This window comes from Mugil cephalus, chromosome 7 (genome assembly GCF_022458985.1).
Source record: "Mugil cephalus isolate CIBA_MC_2020 chromosome 7, CIBA_Mcephalus_1.1, whole genome shotgun sequence".
NCBI classification, from domain to species: Eukaryota; Metazoa; Chordata; class Actinopteri; order Mugiliformes; family Mugilidae; genus Mugil; species Mugil cephalus.
In genome coordinates, this window is record NC_061776.1 from 10,226,529 (window position 1) to 10,251,112 (window position 24,584).

Consider the following 24,584-nt stretch of genomic DNA (forward strand, 5'->3'; position numbering starts at 1 on the left):
GCTGTCTGCGAGAGTGACAGAGAGTGATTCAAATCCGAGATTTTCCCTAAAGAAGGAGGAGAAATATCCATAGGTTGGCTGCAGAGCACGAGAGGAATCACTTCAAGAATTATGTTGACAGTCCACTTTGCAGGGAGCGTCAACTCATCTTGTGTTCCAAAGCAGGTTCACGGGTTAAGAGGGGTTGGGGCCGAGAGTTTGATCAGACTGTAGAATGTGCCGTGGCTCCAAAGGGCAATATTGTTTGCCCTCCATTTCTCACACACAACAACCATTGTTTAGAAATTGCGGCCTCTTCGCTCTCGTGCAAATTGGAGCTTAAAATCCACGCCGCTATCCAGCCGCTCCCGTGTCCTGGTCCTGGCAACAGTTGTTGTGGCGGCCCCCAAACAGATTATCGTGAAGAGATGAATGTGGTGCGGCCCATTTGACGAACACAGGTGAAACACAATCCCAGGAGAAAGTGGTAACATTTGCGAAAAAGGAGAACAGCTTGCACTCATTTGGGTGTAGGATCTGCCTGCTGATGAAATTAACACCGCACAAAGACGGTGAACGGGGTTCAGAGGCTACAGGCTGCGCAAGGCCTGACTCCGTGATTAGAACTTTGTTTTATTTCAGTCTCTTTCAGCTTTCTCCATGCATACATTTGTTATTCTTCTGTTTCTACGAGTTGTTTTATCTGGGTTGTATACACGTCCAGACGTAATCTGACCATCTGAGGTGATTACAGTTTTTCCAGATGCTTTTTGTTTGACTCTTTGAGAGATTCACAGGTACAAAAAATGGTTCTGAAAACACTGTTACCACACCAGGGCCAATGGCAGATGAGAAAAAAAAAAAAAACACCATGTTTATTCCGAACTTGAATGAAAACGCGGATAAAAAAAAAAAGACTTTCCCCGCAGCTAGAGTTTTGATTCTGTTGACATTTCATCACCGACAGACCTGTTATTATCATCAGAGGAAGGCGGGTGTTGGGCCAGGTAGTGGTCAGGTCCTCTGCAGAGCAACGGCCGCTTCTAATCAGTGAACACAGTGGAGAGCAATTGGATAAGTGTTGGTGGGCTTTCTGAAGGAAAACAACACCATTGGAATCTTTTCAATTGTATAAAGTTTTCAGAAATGAAATGGAACCCGTCAACGCTTTAATCAAACACTTATGTCTTTGCTCTTTCCGCAGGTATTCCCAGTAATCATGGACCAGTGCGTAAGTTGATCAAGCTTTTCGTAACTGGCATGCTGATTAATGGTTTCCTCCCAGAATCATGACTAATTGTTGTTTGACTGATGGTCTTTGTGTGAGAAATGCTGCTGTTTGTCACTTTTACTATAGATCCCCATGTTTGTCACAGTGAAAAGAAATCAATGCTAACGGGGTGTTCAGAACGAACTGCAACTTAACATCCTACCTTTATGGAAGGAAGTAAACAAATGCATGGTGTGATTAAACTTTTATCCAATGCATTTTTCTTATAATGGCCAAAGATACTGCAGGTTCAACTTTAACCAGTATCTGATTTGGACAAATGACTCCAAATCATTTATACTTTACATTCTTGCTGACAGTTTTGCATGCCATGCTGTCCTGTTTCATATTTGGGAAATGTTGTTTTCTTGCTATTCTGGAAAAATGAATGCAGTTTAAATTAATGAACAATTAAACTTATTACAACGGATCAAGCTTCTAAAATGTGTACTAGAAGCAAGTTTGAATGGCTTTTACATTGCAGACCAGTAAATAGATACTTACTCAAAATGTTACTGTCATTAAATTAAGGCAGAAGTAAATCATTAAAACACTGCTGCATGGTTTGCAAAATGGTCAGAAATATTAATAATACACAGTTTGTAATAAACCGGTTACCAAATACTGTGGAAGTCCTGCATGTGTGGCCAGTGTACCAGCACAGCAGAAAAAAAAACAGTCCTCCTTTAAGCAGGTAGGCAGATATTTGCCCCTAAGCCAAAGAGAAGAAAACCATTTTTTTTTTAATGAGAAGCGTGTTCCCAGCCATGCACCCCTACGCATGTTGTGGCCTGGACGTGACTCACAAACCGGCTTACAACAGCAGCAACCATGCGTGCACATCTCTGCCTTTGTCTTGTGGAAAATTCATTGGAGCTGCATGCACAACCATCCTACATTAGCCCATTTCTTACTGCAAATATACGGCCCAAACTTTCCAATAGTCCTGAAATAAATCAGCCTAGATAAAAATCATTATTGTAAAAAAAAAAAAAAGAAGCTATAATCTATGCATGCTGTCCCTGTGCTTTAACTTATAACAGCATGATTTATATGACAACCCAGTGTAATATATAACCCTTTCCATTTTTACACAGATCGAGCAAATGCTTCATCTCTTGGTGTTGCAAATCGTAACCAAGGTAGGCTTATAGGCTTTGTAACTTCACCATAACATTACCAGTGCATAGAAAGAATTCACTGTTTATTGATTGGCCATTTGGGGGCAAAAAAAAAAAAAAAAATGTGTACTATAGAATATACAGTATGGACTAGGTTGTTTTCCCAAAGCCCAGATGCTTTCATCCTGCATGCATACAAACACACGCTGGTCCTTACAAGGCAGACCTTTTGTTACGAGAACACTTTGGGGAATAGACCGCATGCCTCATGATCACCGAGTCCACAGCCTCCTAACCGCTTTGATCATGGCCTCTTTTTAATTACCCAGAATGCTCTCTGGGGACGCACCCTTTCTGACATGTTCACAAGAAGAAGAAAAACAGGAAAGAGGAGAAGGAGAGGGAAGGAGAGGAGAGGCTTCAGGGGGGTTTATGTAGATTGATCTCCAGCTATCTCCAACTAATCCTCAGGCCCAGATATCCTGTGTAGTGAGTGTAAAGTCGCATCTGCACCACTGCTCTCACAGCCAACAGGGGGAGGGAGAAAAAAAAATTAAAAAAGGATTTCCACAAACAAGGGAGGATGGTTTCATCTCTGTACTGCCCTCACAAAAGCTGTGGATGAGACGCACCTATAAAAATATAATCCAGTGTTGTATGTGGTCAGAGGAGAAGCAATGGCAGTTACTTCAGTGCATCGGGAGGATGCACAACTCGGGACCCAGAAGGTGGATAAGACAGTCGACCAAAAAATCTTGTGGCACAGGAAAACACACCAGGATAATACTGGACCATTTCTGATATAAAGTGAAAAGGCAAGGTGGGAAGGAAAGACGGACACTAAATACAAGGGGAACAATGAGGCACATATAGAGGGTATGCATTGATGGCACTGATACCTGCGGCCACGTCCCCCGAGTGGAAAAAACACAGTGAAATGTATCAGTAAATACAGTGAGACTGGGAAAAATGTGGATTATCAGATAAAATTAAGGACAAATGAACCCGACAATGACAAAAATCCTCGTATGGATATGATTTTTGGTCATTTCAGTTACGATAAATGCAGCTAAATAAAAGATGCTAATGCTAAGAAGATTAGCGGATGGAAAGGATGGCAAGGACTGATCGCAAATATTCCGTTTATTGTTTTATTATTATTTATTGTTAGAACTGAAATAGTTACTGTCGACTGTTACTACAGCCAAAACAGCAACATCCACAAACTTATCTGCTGGCCCCTCCAGGACCTAACTTAAAAAGTAACTTAAGGTATGACTTCAACAAAAAATTCATATGAAGCACAAAGGTGAAGATGGTATCAGTATTCTATCCTTTCCACTCCCAGTTTAAAATAGTAACAACATTTTAAACTAGTTCTTCAATGCAACTTTTGCCATAATACTTGAGTAGAGACAAAATAAATCTTTTTTTTTTTTCCCATCCGCAGCTGCAGCATTGTATCCCCACCTCGGTCACCGCTACGTAACTGATAGTTTATTGAACGTCCGAGCCTTAAATCATTGGCTAATGATGAAGCCTTCATGTTAATATGATAACGGGGAGGAATGGCTGAACGCAGGTCTCAGCTTACACTGACATCATGGCAAAAGGTATCGATCCGGTGTAATTGAAGCAACACTGTTCTGTCTCAGGGAATATAATTAGCAGATCCTGTATCTGAAAACTGTCCTCAGTTGTAGTTAATCGCTCCGGTGACTCTATAATTATAAATGCCTTTTAAAAATATTAAATGTATCACTCTGACTGGATGAAGTGAATAATTTATTAGCAGTTAAATGGTGGTGTTGGTATTTCTGCAGGGTGATTCTCAAGATTTAGAAGTATAACTCTTTTTCTGGCTTTGTGAACAACGCTTGATTCATGTTACATCAGATCTGTGGATACGAATGGATGTATTAAAGGTTGACTGTCAATAAGACTTACTTCCACCATTTAAGATCTACATCTCCCACCAAAATAAAATAAATAAGTAAAAAAGAGTGACAGGAGCCATGATCTAGGGCATCGATTTGTGACTTTTAGCTTGTTATCACGCTGTGACTCTCTGTATCACGGAGTCTTCCGTCGCAGACTATCTGAGGGCATCGAGAGTTCTCCGAGATGAGGCGATTGGACAACTGCCCGGGTGCGTTTAGGACATAAACAGACTCCTCTAAAAAAAATCCACAGAAGAAAGTAGGACTGTGTGCAAAACGTCAGTATAATATTAGATCAAACGTGGCCTAGTGTAATTTAGAGCAGTAGTGTGTTATTGAATGAATGCGATACAGAACATGACAAAATCTCGAGCACACACAGTACCTTTCAACTGACGACGTCGTGCACAAACAGCCGTATAAAATCTAATTCAGCTTTTTGCCCTTCCTGTCACTGCTGAGCTGTTGCAGTGAGGAATTTTCTCCATGTTGCTTCATGCAACACCAAGGCCCGGGGATGGATCTGTCATAACAGTTATACTGCTAAAATGTCACACGTCTGACAGAGGTGTGAGGTGCACATATGTCTAAGAGGCAGTACCCTGGTGGTTAGCCAGGAGTGGAATTGCTGTGTCCTCACTTGCTGCCAGCACAAGTCCTAGACGGCGTGATATCAAGTACCATGTTATTAAAGGTAAAAGATATATATTATATATATGTTCAGTTTCTGAGCGAGGGGTTATGCTTGTCGATCGCTAAAAATTTGACATGTTAATCAGGCTCCGAACAAACATCTCTCTGAGGCCTAAAATATACTTTACTGTGTAATTATTTTCAAAATTACCCCCAGAATGCAAATCAGACAAATTTTATTTAGCCAGTGGCAATTCATTGGACAATTTATGGGGGACTTAATGAAAATAAGTCGGTTGGATGTTGCATCCATCAGTGGTGTTACACTTTAATGTTCTCAGAAATTGGCATCGCATTTGAGACCTACTTTCTGTTTTTATTTACACTCTAAGGCATAGGTCTTCAACATAGGGTCTGTGACCCCTAGGGGATCCGGAGAGGCACTGCAGGGGAGGTCACAAAATCTTTGGTTGATTAGACATTTATTATATATTTTTTAAATATCCCCACACAAATTTAAATTTCTTTAAATGCACATTAACACGAATCTAACATATTTTAGTAAAGGGATAAGAAATAATTTAATATTGAATGCAAAATGATAATGTATATTTATAAATAGTACTAGGCAGAGTTTAGAACACATATAGCCAGTTTGGGGGTCCTTGGTCTGAAAAACGTTGAAGACCCCTGCTTTAAGGTTTATAGAATGGCATAAAAAAATCTATTGGTCCGACGTACATTTGAAGACATTATATCAACAGTAACTCAGCACCATATTGTGTCTTAAATCGTACTGTGTCATGTCACACAGACAAAGTTTCGTGGCATGTGCATAATTCATTAAGTGACACTAAATAAATAATTTCTTTTCTTCTTCTTTCTTCATGACATCACACCGCATGGCTCCACCGAAACACTGCAGGCTTAAGCCTCTGCATAAGCAAACCAAATGGGCTGCGGAGGCTTTTAGCAAGTCGCTGGTCCTGGGGGTCCGCTGGAGGACACACAGATTATCCTACGACCACAGGCACCGGCGTTAATGTGCGCGGGTCGAGGCAACTGAGACTCGGTCGATCCCGTAGAAGTCTTCTCCAAAATGCACGGAGCAGGTGTTTTCCATTAGCTGCTAAAATAAATAAATAAATAAAACGGTTGGAGAACGTTGATTGGTAACGCAACCAGTAGGCCGTTAATGTCTGAACCCACAGAGGACAGGGCAGCAGCACTCCATAATTTTAGGAGTCCATGCATGAAAGGTTCAAGTGCAGAACATTTTGGGGTAGTAAGGTGGACATTTTGTTGGGCATCACAAGCAGGCAGAATCTACACCAGGTTTGTGCCAAATGGGTCTGAGTATAAAGACACTGGCTTAAGTAGAAATGTTTCCATTATACTTCAGAGGAGAATGACGTGGTAATTACTTTTTACATTTTTACATTACATATTTTTTTATATATATATATATAAAATGTAATATAAGCTGGGAAGTCGCCTTCAGAGAGGTGTCAACATCAATAAGAGTCACATGTTACCTTCAATAATAATAATAACGACTAATATGTAATAGTGAATCACTCACAAAGGCCATTTTTATACAATATATATTTGGTCTGTTTTGATGAAGTAATATCCCGAACATAGTAAAAGGCAGTACTTTTATAATTAACTATTGATGAGCTAATAATAATAAAGCCACCCTAAGGCTTTAGTCATTATATAAAAAAAAGTATTGTTTTGACCTTTGTAGGAAAATATATGTAATATAACAGCATAGCATTATTCTACGGTATGCCAATCTATCGAAGACGTCAGTTGTGAACGTCGGGTGTCAGTCTCTGTTTTAAAGAGCAGTAAGTGCAACGCAGCAACTAGATCCGCTGTGTTGGCCGGGGGGGTCGGGGGGAGGGCAGTATCCAGCGCGTAACAGCACCGGTGTCAGAGTGAAGAGGCTGTGAACGTTATTAAATTAAATGCAATACCAGTGCCTTCTTAATCAGTTTTGGCATGAGCAATGATTATATGTTGAGTTTATTCTGATGCATGAGCCACATTACTGAAAACCAAAAATGTGATTACTATTTATGCAGCGAGAGATATCCAATTACGCTCAAATCTCTTGGCAAATATTACCTCTTCCAGGATTTCACCTCTGCCAGCGGAGAGGCTTCTTGGGATAATTGAGTCGTGAGTTTTTGTCTGGAAATGCGAATATTAGCTTACGCCGCTCTGACCGGTCCACATCAAAACAAAGGAATGTTTTATGGCCACTAAAACAACGCAGCTCTGAGTGCTGCTCGTCTCGGAGTGTTGCATTTGTTTGTTGTAAGGTTAACAGCTGAGGGGAAAATAACAGCTATTGACGAATTACCTGGAAATGCTTATTTGCATATCAAAGGTGGTGGTCGTGGTGTGACGGAGCCAGGGATCCATCCCATGCCTTCTCCTCTTCTCTGTTCCCTTGTCCTCGGCACAGTGGGTCTGTTTCACAGTACTCATCGTTTGATTCACTTCATTAATTTCACCTCAGCCGTGCCACCGTTTGTTTGCTCTCATTTTGCTCAGAAGTCCCTTTGATGCTCCCGAAATATCCATGAATCCATAAAGAAGGAAGTCTCTCGCCATACACAGCCGTTCAGTATAAGTGTGTTCACGGGCTGTTGTGTTATTCTTCTTAATACGTGCCCTGGCTATGTCTTCCTTTCGCGCACTTTCTGAAGTCCTTGGCTTCACCCTATCTAATGTGTCAGCTGTGCTCCGAGGACACACAGCGATGCAGACAGGACAGGAAGAGGCAGCTTGTGCCCTGTGAACCTGCCTGTTGATGTTCTCTGCTGCCCTATCACTGAGTGATCTATTAATCACGCTCTCCTGTCTCCCCTGCCCCTTCTGCTCTGTCTCCGCAGCCCGGGTGTGCGACAACGCGATGCTGCGCTGTCAGAACGGCGGCACGTGCCACCACCATCAGCGGTGCCACTGTTCCCCCGGCTTCACGGGCGTCCTGTGCGAGAGAGCTCGCTGCCAGGGTCCCGGGGAGTGCGATGACCAATTGCCTGGACGGGCCTCGTTCCATCATCACCCCACGGGCCGCCAGCTTGCTCTTACCCTTGTAGTGCTCCCTCTATTGATTGTTTCCCTTTGCTGAGGGACCCGAACCAAATCCTCAACCAAAACCCTGAGACCACAAATGCTGAAATTGAACTCTCAACCTTAAGGACATGAAGAATGTGTGGACAATGTGCTCGGCATACAATATAAGCAACTCTTTTCTATATCCAAGGTCGGCTGCGGCAGGCGACAGTGGGATTAGTGCGACGGGGGTTGTGCACCGATGTGTTACACTGGATGATTTTCGGGAAAGGCTCGGGGAAGTCACTGCTGTCTTCACAGAGAAAGCCCTTGCTTTGTGTCACTGGCTAATATTTCATTAAAAGCAGACTGGAGACTCTCACTCAGATACAGATATCCACATTCTGAGAGCAAACTGTACAAAACTAGACACACAATTCCCAAGCATCATCCGAATTCATTAAAATAAATAAAATAAAATAAATAAATAAATAAATAGTGTGGACGGGGACATCTTAAAACATTTTGACTCACTGCCTCCTCCCTTAGTTGTTCTCCTCTCCTTCCCCCTCACTCTTCCCGGTTTCCCTCACATCTCTCTCCCTGCTGTGCTTTGGTGACGCTGGTGATTTTTACTTTGCTGACGGGTGTCTGTTGTCTTTTTGTTTATTTTTTTTTGCCAAATGCTGCACATGTGTCATTATCAAGCCCCTTACAAGTATGTTACTTTTATTTTTTCCAAGGCTTCGTAGTCATGCTTGAGCTCATCTGTACAGGGAGGGAGGGAGGGGGGGGTTAAAAAAAAAAAGTTGTAACATACTGTAACTGTATTTAATTTTGTATAAAACAGATATTTTCATGACTACGCAAAACAAAAAGATGTATTACTTGTTTTCTATTGCTACTGACCTGTCCTACAGTAGATGTGGACTATGAGTGCGTAAAAAGGGTTGTATTATTTCTTTGCTTGTGCGACGCGTTCTCTTCACCTGAGAGCTCCCGTCGAAACTATGTTTACATACACATGTACACAATACACTTCCACCAAAGCAAAAAGCGAAAAAAAAAACATGTCTTTGTCTTGTTGTTGAGCAGTAGTAATTTTATTAAGTAGTAACATTTGAGACGAGATGTGTAGAGTGCAAACAGTGTATTGTTTGTAGCCGATGACAATAGCTGAATGTCATTTTAAAAGGATTTTTAAAAAGCTATCAATGCCAATTATTGACCATTTCACTGAAGCAACAGTTGCTGGTAATAATATGTATCAGTCAGCAAATACCTTTCTGGTTCCATGACTTTGGTTGTTTCATTTAATGTGTTGTAACACATCCTTGTTGTGCTCACAAAACATGGGAGAAGGGGAAGAACCTCGACGAAATCCCATCAGCTTTATGTAAATTTAACAAGACTCGGAGAGAAGGAGATTGCACGGCTGTCTTAGAGGTTGTCCAGCTCAAATCTGTAATCAGATCTAATCCTTGAATCAAATGGGAAGAGGGGGAGGTTTTCTGAGCTGGTACGGTTGAAAGCCTGCATCCTGCTGCGGGAGCCGCCGCAAAGCTGCACGTTCAGGAAATGAGCTTTAATTCACGGAGGGTCAATGAATAGAAATGAAGTCGCGTCCCACTGGGTGACATATTGAGCACTGAGACCAATTTCATTTGAGAGATTAATTTTACTCCTGAGGTTGTTATGAAACACCTAATTGTGCTCGAGTTAAATGTAAGTGCCTCTCATTAAATGATGCTGTCTGTGTGAAAAGAGTAGCAAATGCCTTTTTCGACAGAGACTCTTGCTGTTGCAGAGCAACTTGTGGAAACTGAGGATTTGAAACGTATTTGAAAATGGGTGAATCCACTGTGTAACTTTCATAAATCTCTGGAAGTAAAAAAAAACAAATATTTAGCAGAGAAAACACAAGAAGAAACTGTACAATTGTACATTTAGAAAATAAATAATCACTATCAGTGTTGGTGTGCATTGAGATGTGTTAAGAGCGGAGGGGAGGGTTCGTGTTTTGTTTATTCCACAACCAACAACACAAGAGCAAAACTGTGAAGAATGGATTAGATGTGCATATCTGCTAACCTAAGTGGCAAATGTTAGCACGTTCAGCTAACTGGATGACAAAAAACAATAAAGCCAAGGAGCTTTAATTCTTTGTGGAAGGTCATAACAAATGTCCATCCATTACATAGTATCCTAATACTAGGATACCCAATTTCTGCACGCCAGGGGATGCTATCAGAGGATGTTGTACATGTTAGCAATTAGCGTCCCATGTAGCATATTAGATTCTGGTGGGTTCCGTATACCAGCAACTGCCGCTTATCCGCTTATGCTAGCATTAGATTCATCAACACAGCATTCACTCAAACATTTCAGTGTTCAAAGCATACTTGGTGGAAACACAAACAATAAAGCATCTACCATCTTCCTTGCTTGTAGCTAGTAAAGTGTGTATACCACTAAAAAGGGTTTGGTAATGTTGGAATGAAAGTGTTTTCCCTGTTAAGCTTGGTTTCCATACTTCTGCAATGGATGCACGCAGAGCCTATAACGCACACTACGATTTTGTGGGATTGGTGTTTCACTGTTGCTCGGTGGCGTAATTTCTATGACATGAGGTAAAAAGACAGTGAATAGTTTGTTCTTGTGTGGCCATTGAGAGACATGGATGAGGGAGGAGTCTGTGTATCGGTGTAATGTGCATTACATTTTAAGGAGGTGCACAACAGACAGCATGTCATGCAGCTTGGGGTACTGCTTAGGGTGCATTGTAGGGTACAGTGTAGGGTACAGTTTAGGGTAAAGCGTGGGGTACGGCTTAGGGTACAGTTTAGGGTGCACCATGGGGTATGACTTAGAGTACAGCGTAAGCGTAAGTTGCACAAGTTGTGCAGTAAGATGAGCAGTATTGTGTACGTGACCCATGTCTTATTCCACGAATTGAAAGGCAGCATATGTAACGATCAGCTTCCCATTGACTTCCTATAAGACGTAATCTGAATGTCCACAAGGGTCAGCATCTTGATCCCTCATTATTCCAGATGAGGACATTGTTGACTTTGTTGTTTCGATCGCTCTGGTGTCATCACTGTTCTTCTTTTCAGGCAAACAATCCCCCTGATAACCGCAGAAATGGAGGAATGGCCGTATACATTAGACTGAAATGACCACAGTCAAGATGGAAAAGCCCATTTGTGTGACCGGACCGGATGCACGTTGTCGCGTTACGTTGTCACAAAATTGTTGTTGGTGACCAAGCAACCTGACAGAGCTTTTCACCATTACGGACATGGATGGATTTTGAAAAAAAAAAGCAAGAAATGAGTGGAGCAATTTAGTAATTAATGAGCCTCAGTAAATTAATTATTTCGGAGACAGGTGCAATTACAGTTTGATATAAACTGTAATATAATCAGACACGTTCTTTTGTGTGCCCCTCAATAAAAATCCATATTTTTGGTGAAGATTTTTTTAGTGAATTCACTCCCATTGTCATATGAAGCTAAACTTAATATGCATGCTAACAAGAGGGTTTAGGAAGAGGTCAATTGCGCTTACAAACTTAGTAGAGCAGGTAAGCAGGTAAAAGTGGAAAACTACTTTGCTCTTAACCCTATTCAGCAACGACATGTTACCTGTCCAGCACTCTAGTTTTCTCATCAAATCCTCTACCTGAACTGTCTCTGCAGATTGTAAAAATGGCCCAGATAAGACCGCTTGTCAAGACAGTTTGAGAAAAAAAAAGTTTTGGAACAGTGTTTAAGATCCACTGTGTGTGTGTGTGTGTGTGTGTGTGTACATGAAAGATAATTACCCTTATGACATGTTAGTGCAATAAAACTGGAGTTTTATGACCCTTGCTCCTGGCCTTGGGCTGTGTTTAGCTATTAACCATGAAAAGTTTAAAAGGTTAAATTCAAATCTCTTGCACTTAAATTCAGACTATGGGTCAAAAAGGTTGATGAACAACTGGACGGAGACCATTTTGCCATAATGTCCCATAATTCCTCTACATGGCCTGCTTCTCTGCTGGAGAATGGTAATGGGAGTATTTAACAAAATGTTCTCTTTTCTGCACTGGATGTATAAGGAAAATAAATAAATTAAGGTGGTGTTGAACATATAGATATATTTTAAGAATGCTGTCACTCAGATATATGTGACAGCAGTGGAGCATTTCATGATAATGATTTTTTTTTTTTGGTATAATTTTGGAGTGCTGCACGGGGCTTTTTCTTTCCACTGGTCAGAATCCAGAGCACAAAGAAAAAGACCTGAGGATTTTGTTCGCTAGTTATGTTCCCCACTGTTCCGTGTCACAGCAACGCCTTGTCCTTCCTCCTTTCACATCTGAGGCTCAGGAGGGGGTATTAGGAGGACATTTTTAGACACGAGCAGTCCTTGTGTTCTGCCGCTGTCAGCAGTGGTGGCGCAGGCAGAAAGTTACGTAAGATGGGGTATTCGGTATCGAGGAAGAAAAGAGGCAGAGCAGCATGACTGGAGCTTATTAGCAAACCCAATATCCATATTTAGCTGTGTGAGATGCCCGGCAGTAGAACTCATAACAGATTGTCGGTGTTTGGGGACAAGAAACTAAACTTTTCTGTCAGTCAACACTGTAAACAGAACTAATGCAATGCATATGTTGAGCATTGCTACATACAGTAGAAGCCCCAGACTCTCATTTTTTCCCCCTAGAACATTTGAATATTTATAATCCTTGGTTATACTCCATGGTATTCTTATGGGGACACAAAGTCTGGTTCATATTTCTTCCTTCGGCTGTTTTAAATTAAGGCTTATGAGAAAAATATAGCTCCATTTTCAGATCATAAATTTCAGTTATTTTATATACATTCACAGCTCTCTGTGAAAGTTAGAAGTTGCTGGTCCATGTACAATACGTCTCACAACTCAAGGAACTGCCCTTGACCCTGTCACTGAGCAGACTTCAGCTGCTGGTTCGACGGTCTCTGTCACAAAAGAAACAGTGCTGCAGCCCGTCTCCACATAGAGAACTAGGCGTCTCTTTCTCGGAGCAGCAGCTCCATTGTCATAGAGTGAAAGCTATCTGGCCATGAAAGGGATTGTGTTTATTTATTTATTTATTTGCTTGTCGGTTTGTGTGTTTGTTCAGAAAGTTGCCGTGCAAACGCTAGCCGCCATCTGAGGAGAAAGTTACACATGCTCCAGCAAAACGTTTGAACGAACAAAATTAAAAATTGCTCGTATGACGCAGATGGGAAATGTGGACTCTTGAATTCTTGGATCGAATGGAACAGAAATTAGATGTAAGCCAAGTAGAATTAGTTGGTATGATTCAAATTAGCCGTTACCAATGATGCACAGCTAATCATTTATTTAGCTGTGCATCCAAAAGGGGAATAAACTACAATGGCTCTCTCTCTTTTGCTCTTGCACCTGTTCTTTAACCAAAGATAAATACAAAAAAACAATGTGTTGAATCCACTGATCGCTAAATAAACTGACTTCGTTTTACAAATTCTGTCCTTGTAACCGTGGATGTGACCCTGCTTTCCATTAAAAATACAACCTCACTCAAGAAAGTTTCAGATTTCTTCCCTTCTGAGATCCAATGAGCTTAGATTAAAAAGGTGTGGAAGTGCAAATAAGCTCCACAAGGAGAGATCCAGTCACCGTTGTAATCCTCCTCTGAGATAATATTAATACACATCTATGCACCGTACCTTAGATTTGAATATATGTATCTGTACATGTATATTATTATATACAGGCTTAACTTCATATGCGTCAGCCTAGAGCAGACGGGCGTGTGTGTACACCACCAGGCATTGTGAGTCACCGGCATCCATAGGAACCTTCCAGCGTCTCGATCCTAATCAATTTTTCAGTTCCATCTATAGAAAGTGTATCGACACCAATTGTGTGACAACACATTAGGAATGGCACTTATGGAGAGGCTGGAGCAGCATGCCATATGTGGCTTTATCAAACTCCTATTCACAACCCTGACACTGCAAGGACAGCTGGCGGGTGGTTCGCTGGCTTGGCACAGAGTGCACTGGAATCAATAGACAGAACAAAGAAGAAGTTAAGCTGCCTCTGCTGGAGCAGCCATTGAAATATCTTTCTTGCTGCTAGTCTGGTCTTGTAACTGACTAAACAGGAAGCAGCATTCCCCCTGCCTGTTCCTATCAATCAGCCTAGAAAATATATGATTATGCTGTAGGCGGTTTACTATTTCATTTGAAGCTACCCTGCTATCACTAGAGACTATGAATGCCTATAATGATGTTTGACTGAGTGCCAAATAATTATGTGGAAAACAAAAAAAAAAATCCCAAATATCAGTTTAATGCAAAAGTTGTGTGAAAGCTTGGCGCAGACGCAAACCAATTTGATGCCCCCCTCATTTTAATCCAATACAGGGCTGCAATTGGCTCTTCAGATACAGATGGTAATCCAGATCTTGTTTTTTTGTCTTCTTCCCTCCCCCCTCCTGATACCAAACCCAACACTTCTGGCCCTCACTGCCATACCTAAATTGCTGTATCAGGCCAGGATGGGATTGGTACCACGAGCCTCCTACGCCCTGTTGTAGAAATTTTGCTCCCAGAAGTTGTAAAGAAAATAGTTCATCCTCAATTTCTCACAAACTGGGAGGGATATTTTTGTGTTGGTCGCTTGGTTTTATCATAAACACCTCGGAGTGATGAGGCACGATATAATGTAGCTGGAGAATGTGTCAAAGACATGTTATGAAATCAACTGGACACTCAGAATGTGAGGGATAAATCTAGCCATGAATGCAGAGGTTGTTAAGCTGCAAGCACTGCTGTATCACCGATCAACTGCATGTAGCATTAGGTGCAGTATGCAACCAGTTGAGAGCTCTTAAAATAGTGAGATTGGCCAAACGCCTGTCTAACTATGCCGACACTGTTATTTGACCAACAAGCATCGTCACAATTCTACCTCCTCCTTTACACAGTGGACTCCCCCAGAGTCTGACCCCTGTAGCACACTCCAGACATGCCGTACAGACAAAGAACAACATAATAGAGCAGTCATTTGCAGGATGAGTCAATAGCAAGGAAATTATGAGAGAATAGATTGAAAAAAAAAAAAATCAACTGGTTTTAATGAATTATAAAAACGCCCAACAACACTTTACAAATGAAGTTGAAGTTAACTAAACCTTATGTTAGCCTTATGCTAGCGAGTTATCTAGACTAAAGGCTTAGAAAAATTTAAGTGAGGGCCTTTTACATATTGACAGACGTTGGCAATAACACTTATAGGCCCATTAATGGTGAAAATAAGACATTTATTTCAGCATAGCACATCTGCTCCATAGGATGACACTGTAGAATCTCCCTCTGATTTAGCAAACATGGAGCCCATGATTTGAGTTGGCCAGACTCTCTCTAATATACGGCTCTGTATCATGCATAGCTGAAATAAATAGAGAGTAGAAAAAAGTTTAGGTCTCAGACCAAATGCCAAAAACAAAAGAAACAAACAAACAAGACCAGATCACAAATAATAATAGTTGACATTTTCTCTCTCCTCTAATCGGATCTGACTAAGCACACAGTGGTGGTTTTATTTGTCATAGGAGTTGTGGCCACAACCTGAAGCACATTCACAACATATCATCCATATAGAGGAAAGTTTTAATATAAATGTCAGTAGCAGAATAAATCATTAGCAAGCAAGTCTAAATTTTTAATCCCTCAAGAACAAGCAAACATCTGGTTTGTATAATGATGTTTAGAGGGTGGTGGTATAAGCCACATTATATAGACGAGAACATAACTCCAAAAAACAAAACAGAAACACACGAAAAGGTGAAGCAACAAAACCATGGACAAATCGAGGGTTGTTTTTGACCATGTTGTTGAAAAGGCTCATTAGCTCATGTCACAGGGCTCAGAGGAAGGACAAAATCTGGAGACCACGCATGAACCTTTTCAATTAAGTAAATTCATTGCATTGACTTAAATCAGTTATGCAGTCATTATTTGCGAATGCTAAAATAGAAGGACACAAGATAAACCAAAGTTTAAGTAAACCAAACCAAAGCTCAGCGCAACCAAACAAAATCGAAAAGTGTGCTCAGACACCTCAATATATAGATTAGCAATCACACCAGTCCAGGTGTCAGCCATCACTACTGATGAACCACTCCCCAAAACGCCAACAAATGAAGAAAGTCTTGAGGCCTGCAATCCGTCACACTTAATAGGCTGTAGCTCCCACTTTGCCTAAATTAATTTGGAATTAATGTTTCCTTCCCCCCATTAAAAGATTTTTAAAAAGCGAAAGTTGTGCAGAGCTTTTCAGAAAAACAGAGAAGGCATTTTTTTTTTCCTTTTTCAAACAATGACATCTCAGTCAGTCTTCTTAAACGCATTACCTGGACTTGCACATAGGAGCAAACGTGGTTACTGAGATGTTCTGATTGGTGGAGAAAAATGTGCTTGTCAGAGCTGCAGTGGCCGTGTTGGTGGACATGGTCACAGATGTTCTCAGTAGTTTTCAGCCCCAGTCATATTAGGATAACAGCAGAAATCCGCATCTTCCAGTAACTCTGATTTATTTATTTATTTTAATTTATGCATTTGTTGCAAACTAGTGTTGACTGTGGGACTAGTTGATCCGGAGACTGTTATCTCGAAGGAATGAAAAACACAGGTGGTAGCAGCGACAAAAAAAAATAAAAAATCGAAAAATCGTCACTGCTAGAGGTAGAGAAAGAAGTAGACACCCGGACAGATAGTCAGAGAGACGGACTGACGGGGACATGGGAAGAGACAGAGCAGAGGCAGAGACAGGGAACGCAAAACAAAGGGAATCAAGTTACAGTGGAGAGAAATAAAGGGGAGAAGACAGAAGCCTTCATCACAAAAGGCTGCCATGAAACAATGGTTCCCCTGATGGATGGAGGCAGCTGTAAACATGAACAGCACTGTTTGGCAGACCTGGAGGAAAGGGTTGGGGGGTGGGGGGTGGTCGGGGAGTGGGGGTAGATGTGGGAAAGAGAGACGGACTAGAGGGGGAAGAGGGAGACGGACAGTCCATGCCAACGCAGCCCCCATGACAAGCAGCACCATCTCGTTAAACCTGTCCCTGGGAGTCGCAGGCAGATGCTCTGCTTTTTCTATGATAATGGCCGACCTGCTTAGCAGCTAGCAGCGTCACGCTCCTTTGAGCAACTATTGACCTCGAAGCTGTCACTCGCTTTCACGCCAAAGCTGGTTCCAACTCGCCACGCTCGGGCAGGATGGGCATCTTGCATGGCGAAGTTTCAACGCAGGCCTATGCCTATTAATGATGCGTCTTATTTGGCTGGTTTGGTGTGAGCTGCTCCGCATGTGAGTTGCTCCTTAATTCCTGATCACCAATTATGTCTTTAGACCTTTGGAAACGTGATCCCCAGTCGCTGCAAGTTGGCATTAAGGATATTAAAGGTGTCACCCATTAACGTGCATTTTATTCACCATTTTACATTTCGGAGACCCACCGCTGTCAGGCATCAAAGCGCACTCGGCACACGGAGCCACGAGTCAAGAGGAAGCAACTGGGGTGAGGGAGGGAGGGACAGACAGAGCGGGAGAGAGGAGGAGAAAAGAGCGTCGGTTCTCTGAGGATTAGCTCATTTAGACTGCTTTGATCTGTGAGATCTTAATTGCTTGGTAGCACTGATAGAGTCCTCACGGAGACTCGCCAACAAGATTCGGGAGAGGCGGGAGGAGAGTGGTCGACTTCTTACCTCCTCTTCCTGTTACTTGTTTTCCTAAAGGTAAACTTTTAGCAATAGGACACAGTTATTTCACTTTTCCAAAAATTGAATAACCTGTCAGAAACAACAACAGGCCATATTGATTTACAGAACTAATTCATACAAGTCGTTTTCTGATCTGCCTCCTGTATTCAGTTGTGGTTACTGCAGTAATTTTGTTTCTTTTCTCATATTTTATTATTCTTTTCTGCGAATTAGAACAAATTCTTGGCAGGTGCTAATCTCTTGGTTGAAAGTCACACTGTTGAGCCTTCTTGAGGTGTTGTGGGTCTGTCTTAAGGAACGAAGGAAGGTGGCCGCTTGAAAACCCCAATGATGTGCCGCATATGGTTGGTTGGCTGGTGTCTTCTTGTTGGTTGCTAGTTGCTGCTAGCCTGCTGGTTGGTTTTTCGGTCGATCTGGGTTTCAAAAAGTGTTTTGCCTCGGATCTTGGCGCAAGGGATTGTAAGATCTTATCCTGTGTAATAATGAATGTATTAACTTTTCTATTTGGTGTTCCTGTTGTGACAGCGTGACAATTGCTGCAGGCTCATGTGCGGAGCAGTTTGCCAACACACAGTCCCTCAATGCTCGTTTTCAGCTCTCTCCAACAAGGATAGTCCACGATACACTGAAATCCGTCTCCTGAATATTGACTTCCTTGTTTTATTTGGTACATCAGGAACTTTTCTTGGAGGCTTCCTTGGTTGTATTTCATTCATTTCTTACCGCCAGAGATGGTGAATAACCTTTGTTTCCCAAATATTCCTAGTTGCTGCCTTCTACTCCACCTGCGTCCCAGGTTTTGCTTCCCACTTTAGCCTTGGCAAGCAGTCATTCCTGGCCGATGTCAAACACATTGCTATTGGTGTGCCAATGTCACCACAAACACCAGATCTATAATTCCTGTGTTGTGCGAAGAGAACAGAGAGATTTACATGGCACTGATGGGCTTTATCTCCATCATGTATACTCATTTGATACGGGATTAAATGTAACCGACCTGCACAACAGCTTTAAATGGCTATTTTCTTCTTTCTGACATTCCATGATGTGCAAGCTCCTCTCGTAAGGAAGGTCTTTACATAGTTACGTGCAGCCAGTCCTCCTTCTTATCTTTGTAACCTTCTCATACATACTTTTCGGACCTAGAATTAGTGCCACGTACCTCATCAGCCCAAGAGTTTTAAGATCTAGCCAGTGCATGAAAAATATTCTGCATTTTATTTTTACTTCACCGCAACCAACACACAAACTGATGATTTCTCATACATTTATGGGCTCGCAATAGAGAAAAATCCTTGCAGTAGAAGGTGAAAACCTTCTTAATTGGACTGCTCTTACTTCTGGTTTCATCTGCACATGGTTAAACTACTGTTATTAAATTAATAATATTAAATTTTGTTTTATTCATATCAAATAAATTAAACATGCATCTCCTTAAGCCCTATATGCAACATATATACTGCAGTGTAACAATTTTATGTCCCTTCTGCTTGTATTTTTGCACAGAGATGCTGTTTATTCACATTTTGTGTGAAGGGACAGGTACAGTATGATTATGTTTCTGATAAAGTTTCTTCTTCTTCTTTCACCTTTTTAAATGTGCCCCCAAACCCCCCAATAAAGTCACTGGAAGAATAACGAGGTGAGACGAATCTCAGATGATCTCCAGATTAGAATAAATAAATCTTCATGTATTCATTAAAATACATGAAAGAAACATGCTGGATAGCAATTAAGTCAAATCCTGGTCTTATGGCACCATTAAATGTCAGCATCTTCTGTGGGTTTTGTTCACTTTTTTCTTGCAATGCAGCTTTTTGGTGACCTTCCCTGAACACGGCAGCGCTTTGCTGTTGTTGCATTATGATTTTATAAAGGTGGTTGACGGTCACAAGGCAGCAGTTGAATATAAATCTCACAGATAAACTCTTCTGGAGAGTCGAGCCTTTTCTGAGAAGAACCGAGAGCTCTCCGTATTTGAGGGGCAGCTTCAGCTTTTGCCAAATCCCTGTTTAACCCCTATATAGAGATCCAGAGTGGCTGACTGGCAAAGGCTGGGGTTAAGGAGCTCATTCTGACAGATGAAGATGATGCAGGGCCTTCTTCTTTGTCTTTGTCAGCCTTTTGTTCCTCCCTTTAGATGCACAAACATACCCAAACACACACACACACACACACTCATCTTTCTCCCTTACACTTTATCTACTCCATGCAACCTTGTACGCCCATTTCTGTCTCTCTGGCTGCTGTCCAACTTCTCTGTCGTCGCCTTTCATCTCTTCGGCTAAGGCAGGAACAGGCAGATTAAGGAGAGGAAGAGTATTAGTGGAGCCATTCATTCAACCTCTTTGTGATGGGAGGGTTGCTGTTAGTGCAAGCGGAGCCCTCCCTCCGCTGAGTTTGGCCATTAGAGAGGCTGCAGAGCAGTGGGGGAACGTAAGCCTGAGGGGGTGTTTACATTACAAGAATACTGATACGGTGCCCCGGCATTTAAACGCTTTCTTATATTTCACAGAGAATCGCTGCGGAATTCAGTAAGTCATAAATTGAGTGTATAAAAACAGTGTAAATAGGCTATTGAATGACAAACAATGTAATGAGCAGGCTCAGAGCAACAGATCACAGCGAGACCAGCATGAACAACGTGGTTTACGGATAGCGAGTGGCTGCATACGGTTATAGTAGTCATTGCCGCACTGTTGGATCTGATTGCTCATGAGACGTTAATGGGGCTAAAGGAGCACATTTAGATTTACAAAAGCGCAGACTTGTTGTTGAAGCCGTCAGATATTTTCTCTTGAACTGTTTAAACGTCATAGGACGCAGAAGAGCTGCACAGTGTCAGCAGCAACTCTTAGTCTGCTTACTGGAACATATCTTGATACAACGCTGTTGTATTTGATTGTTCCAGTTCTTGATTTCTAATAAGCTGCAAGGACTTCTTGAATGAGGCATTCAGAAAATCTGTCCGTGTGCCCTGTCAGTAAACTAAGTCGTGATTGCTCTCTACACGCACAGAAGATAGAGAAAACTAGTGGGTTGTGACTAGACTATCTCAGGAATCATGTATAAAAATGAATTCAATTACTTGTTAACACAAATAACTAATGAGAAAGGGGATTTAAGTGACTTTGAACGTGGTATGGTTGTTGGTCTGAGTGTTTCAGAAACTGCTGATCTACTGGGATTCTCACGCACAACCATCTCTATATGACCACAACCCTTTATGACCACAGTGTACCATCTTCTGACGGCTACTTGCAGCAGGATAATGCACCATGTCACGAAGCTGTCGCACCTTGTTGAAAGTGTGCCACGAAGAATTAAGGCAGTTCTGAAGACAAAAGGGGGTCCAACCTCTCACTAACAAGCTGTACCTAATAAAGTGGCCGATGAATGTAGTTCAGCACTATGGTGCACTTGAGCAAGTGCTTTATTTTAAATGCTTGATGTTGTTATTATCAACCCTTCACCCTGCTTGGTGAATTTGTGAACTTAACTGCCTCATGTTAGCTCAGTGTATTTCAAATGACAATTTAGCATAAGCTGCATGAGCCGCAGTAAAAATAAACAAATGGTGGTTTTAATCCATTTGAACCACATTCTATGGTTATTTACTTATGAATACCTGCATGTGGTACATAATGCATGCAAGTAATGCATGAAAAACAAGAACTTTAATACGTCTAATCTTTTGTTTTAGATCCGCTGTACTAATTCGCTATAGATGGATCAGCAAATAAGGGATGCTCTAATGCTTGTTTGACAAAAATAATTTGCAAGCAGTGCCTACATGCAGGTTGGGAATGGAAGCAGGACTTCCGTACAGACTAGAATTGGAGTTTCACAATTAACAGGAGAAATTATGTAAAATATAAGGCCTGTGGAATGCAAACGGTTAAACTGTTTGTTTAACCGTTATTGGAGCACCTGCACATCCGCGTCAGACACGGCTGTGATTTGTGATGCAACCCCGGTGCCTTTGTTCCTGCGATGTACCATTTGTCTGAAGAGGGAGAAATAGCCTATCAAATTTCAAAAGTGCAATTCAAAGGGTACGCTTTTATTAAATATTGATGCCACACACATGGTTAGCGGGGTGTTAACGTTTGAAGGAAAACAGCATCACTTAACGCCCTTGTGTTACCTTGCGCTACAGTGAATAGCTGTTACATCACCCTTGAATCATTCATTCTGAAACCAAAACGAGTTGAGGTAAACACAAAATCTGTGGAATGTAAAAGGACTCTCTGGTTTCCCCGGTAAATGATCAAGGAGTGAAGTACGGGCCTATACTTCCAATTTTACTACCCGGACCTCACATGCACTTTTACAACTTATTCAGCTTTGTGATTCCTTTTGTGCATATATTTCCTTTGATGATTCCACACGTCTGAAGCGTACGCTCACTGGTCAGAAGTCAAACATGGGAACTGGGTGTTATAGTTCCACAAGTGCCCTTCAATGAGACGATCATTTGTGAAACATTAAAAAAAGTGTTCTTTTTCTTGATCATTTATCATAGTCATTCACCCTTGTGCTACCAGCTATCAACATCAGCTGTTGTTTAAAGAAATTGTTAGAAGTTTTGGGAAATAAGCTTTTTACTGCTAACCTGGTGAGAGTTAGATAAGAAGGCTGGTATCTCTTGTGTCTTTCAACTTAACATCAAACCAAAATCAACTTATCCGTACCTTTAAAGTTCACCTGTTTTACACTATGGCTTTCGTACAAATTGCAGAACCTAATTATTAAAGAGTTCATTGTTGAGGTTTAGAGAATTGGTGAGCTTTTTTTTTTAATGTTTTAATGACCCTGCTTTCAGTCCATGCTATGGTAGGTTAATACGCAACGAATAGGCTACGAAAAAAGTACCAAAACCTGCAGTTCCTCAAATGACCACTTGAGGAGTGGCCTCAAAAATTGAGTCAACCCCTGTAGACTGCCACGTTAAAATGTGCAACTTTAAAGGATAACACAGAATAAAAGAATAACTTTTATGAAATGTTACATGTTAACGTTAAGTGTTCTTAGGAATGCTCTTCAGGAAACCCACGGGTGAAGTCACGGAAGGTTTGTTCATCTTCATATATACTAGTCAGTAGCTGCGTTTCCATTACACTTTTTTGCAAAACAAACGCAATATTTCTGAAATTTGGATGTAGTACAGTTGCTCTTTGTAAGTGTTTCCATCGAACAAGATGTAACTCTTGTAGAGTCTCATCTTACGATATCCCATAAACTCTCTTTATGCAAGGCTTCACTTTGCGCAAAAGTGTTCAGCGATATTTGAGAGGTTAATGTAACCGGTTCCTTTCCTTTTGCGATATCTGAGTTTTGCATATTCCTAGGGTTGATGGAAACGCAGCAAGTGACTGTAATGTTCAAGACACCGATAACAGGGTGGTAAGTGTATTTCCCAAAATGTCAGACTATTTCTATTTCGGCACCAATCCAATGCAGAACAAATTACTTTGTTATAAGTTTAACGTGATTCTTCTTCTATTATTTCTTTTGAAGGAAATGATGACTGAACAGGAGTAAAACTGACTGCATACGTACACATTCATCCGGAAAACACAGAAAACTCTGAAGTGCATCAAACAATGTCCAGTGATACGAAACTGAAACTTCAAAAACTACAATTCAAATACAGCTGAACACGCAAATGTCCGATTAGCCAAGAGGGCTATAGTGTTCCAGCTCCTCAGCGCCCGCACTTCAGTTTGGAGAAGTACCTGGGCGGCGCACTGTCAGCAGGATGTGTGTTCCACAGGTGGCTGAGCCTTCTTGGTATCGAAACACGATGACGGCGAAGGCGAGTCGCACACCAGTCAATGGAGTCATCAATAATAAGAGAAGGTGAGTGGTGAAAGGAAAGAAGGAGGGAGAAGGGGGGTGGGGAGGTTATCTGGGTATAGCACATCTACTTCCCGGTGGACCGCGGGGACAGACGGAGGCGCAGAGAGGTAAGATATGGTATGACGCTCCTGGAATCTGTGATTTGACATCTCCTCTGTGTGGGAGTCTTTCAGAGGGCAGGAGCTGTTTTTTTCGAGGGCACTGCCGCCTCATCTCATGTCTGAGTCTCAGGTTGTTGTTTTTTTTTTTTTCTTCAAAGAGGTCTGACGGAGGCCGCGGTGGGTGGCACAGCAGCGTAGCACTCGCTGGTTCGGCTTTGAATGGATGCTGAATAGATGCTGCTCAGCGACAAAAGTCAGTCCTCCTCGTCCACATAGGTAGAAGGGAACCAGCCCACCTGAGGGGCAACAGCATACGATTAGGTCACAGCTCAGATATATATATAAATTAAATACGACACCTTTGTCATTCCGCTGACCTGTCCACACAGAGACACCTCTCTAACTCTCGGTGCCCAGTGGTGACTTGTCCTCCCTTTGCTGCATTTGACATTTCTCATTCTAGTTGCTGCTCTTCGTGCAATAGTAAAGAGCTTCACCGAGATCCACTGAGGCTCACCAATTACAAGTACAAACATTTACTCATTTTCACACTAATTTTACCTCTGTGTAAACTAGGCCAGGGGTCTTCAATGTTTTTCAGGCCAGGGACCCTCAAACTGATGGAGAAATTAAGTAGGTATACCTACTCTATGTGTTCTATATTAACCTCAGCCTAGTGCTATTTATAAATATACATTATTATTATCATTTTGCTTTCAATATTAAGCTATCCAAGCATTTTCTATGGAATACCAAAGGTTAACACAAACAACGATACAACGTACCATACCTCATAATATATGTGCTGTTATAAAATATGAACTT

At 41.6% G+C, this 24,584-nt stretch overlaps 2 protein-coding genes across 7 annotated transcripts in view; one reads left to right on the plus strand and one right to left on the minus strand.

Annotated features, from left to right (window-relative positions):
- The window catches only part of LOC125010106 (netrin-G1-like), a 61,977-nt gene extending 49,694 nt beyond the window's left edge, over nt 1–12,283 (plus strand). For 3 of the 4 annotated variants that reach the window (XM_047588466.1, XM_047588465.1, XM_047588467.1), the window contains exons 5-7: nt 1,184–1,210; nt 2,347–2,391; nt 7,850–12,283. In XM_047588466.1, the coding sequence (XP_047444422.1) occupies nt 1,184–1,210; nt 2,347–2,391; nt 7,850–8,088 (311 nt within the window). In that variant the 3' untranslated portion in view covers nt 8,089–12,283. The remainder of the gene's footprint in view (nt 1–1,183; nt 1,211–2,346; nt 2,392–7,849) is intronic. The other variant, XM_047588468.1, reaches the window with a different exon arrangement.
- Nucleotides 12,284–21,838: 9,555 nt separating this feature from the next.
- Nucleotides 21,839–24,584, minus strand: part of LOC125010100 (guanine nucleotide exchange factor VAV3-like) — a 52,313-nt gene continuing 49,567 nt past the window's right edge. For all 3 annotated transcript variants that reach the window (XM_047588455.1, XM_047588457.1, XM_047588456.1), the window contains one exon: nt 21,839–24,055. In XM_047588455.1, coding sequence (XP_047444411.1) covers nt 24,014–24,055 — 42 coding nt within the window. In that variant the 3' untranslated portion in view covers nt 21,839–24,013. The remainder of the gene's footprint in view (nt 24,056–24,584) is intronic.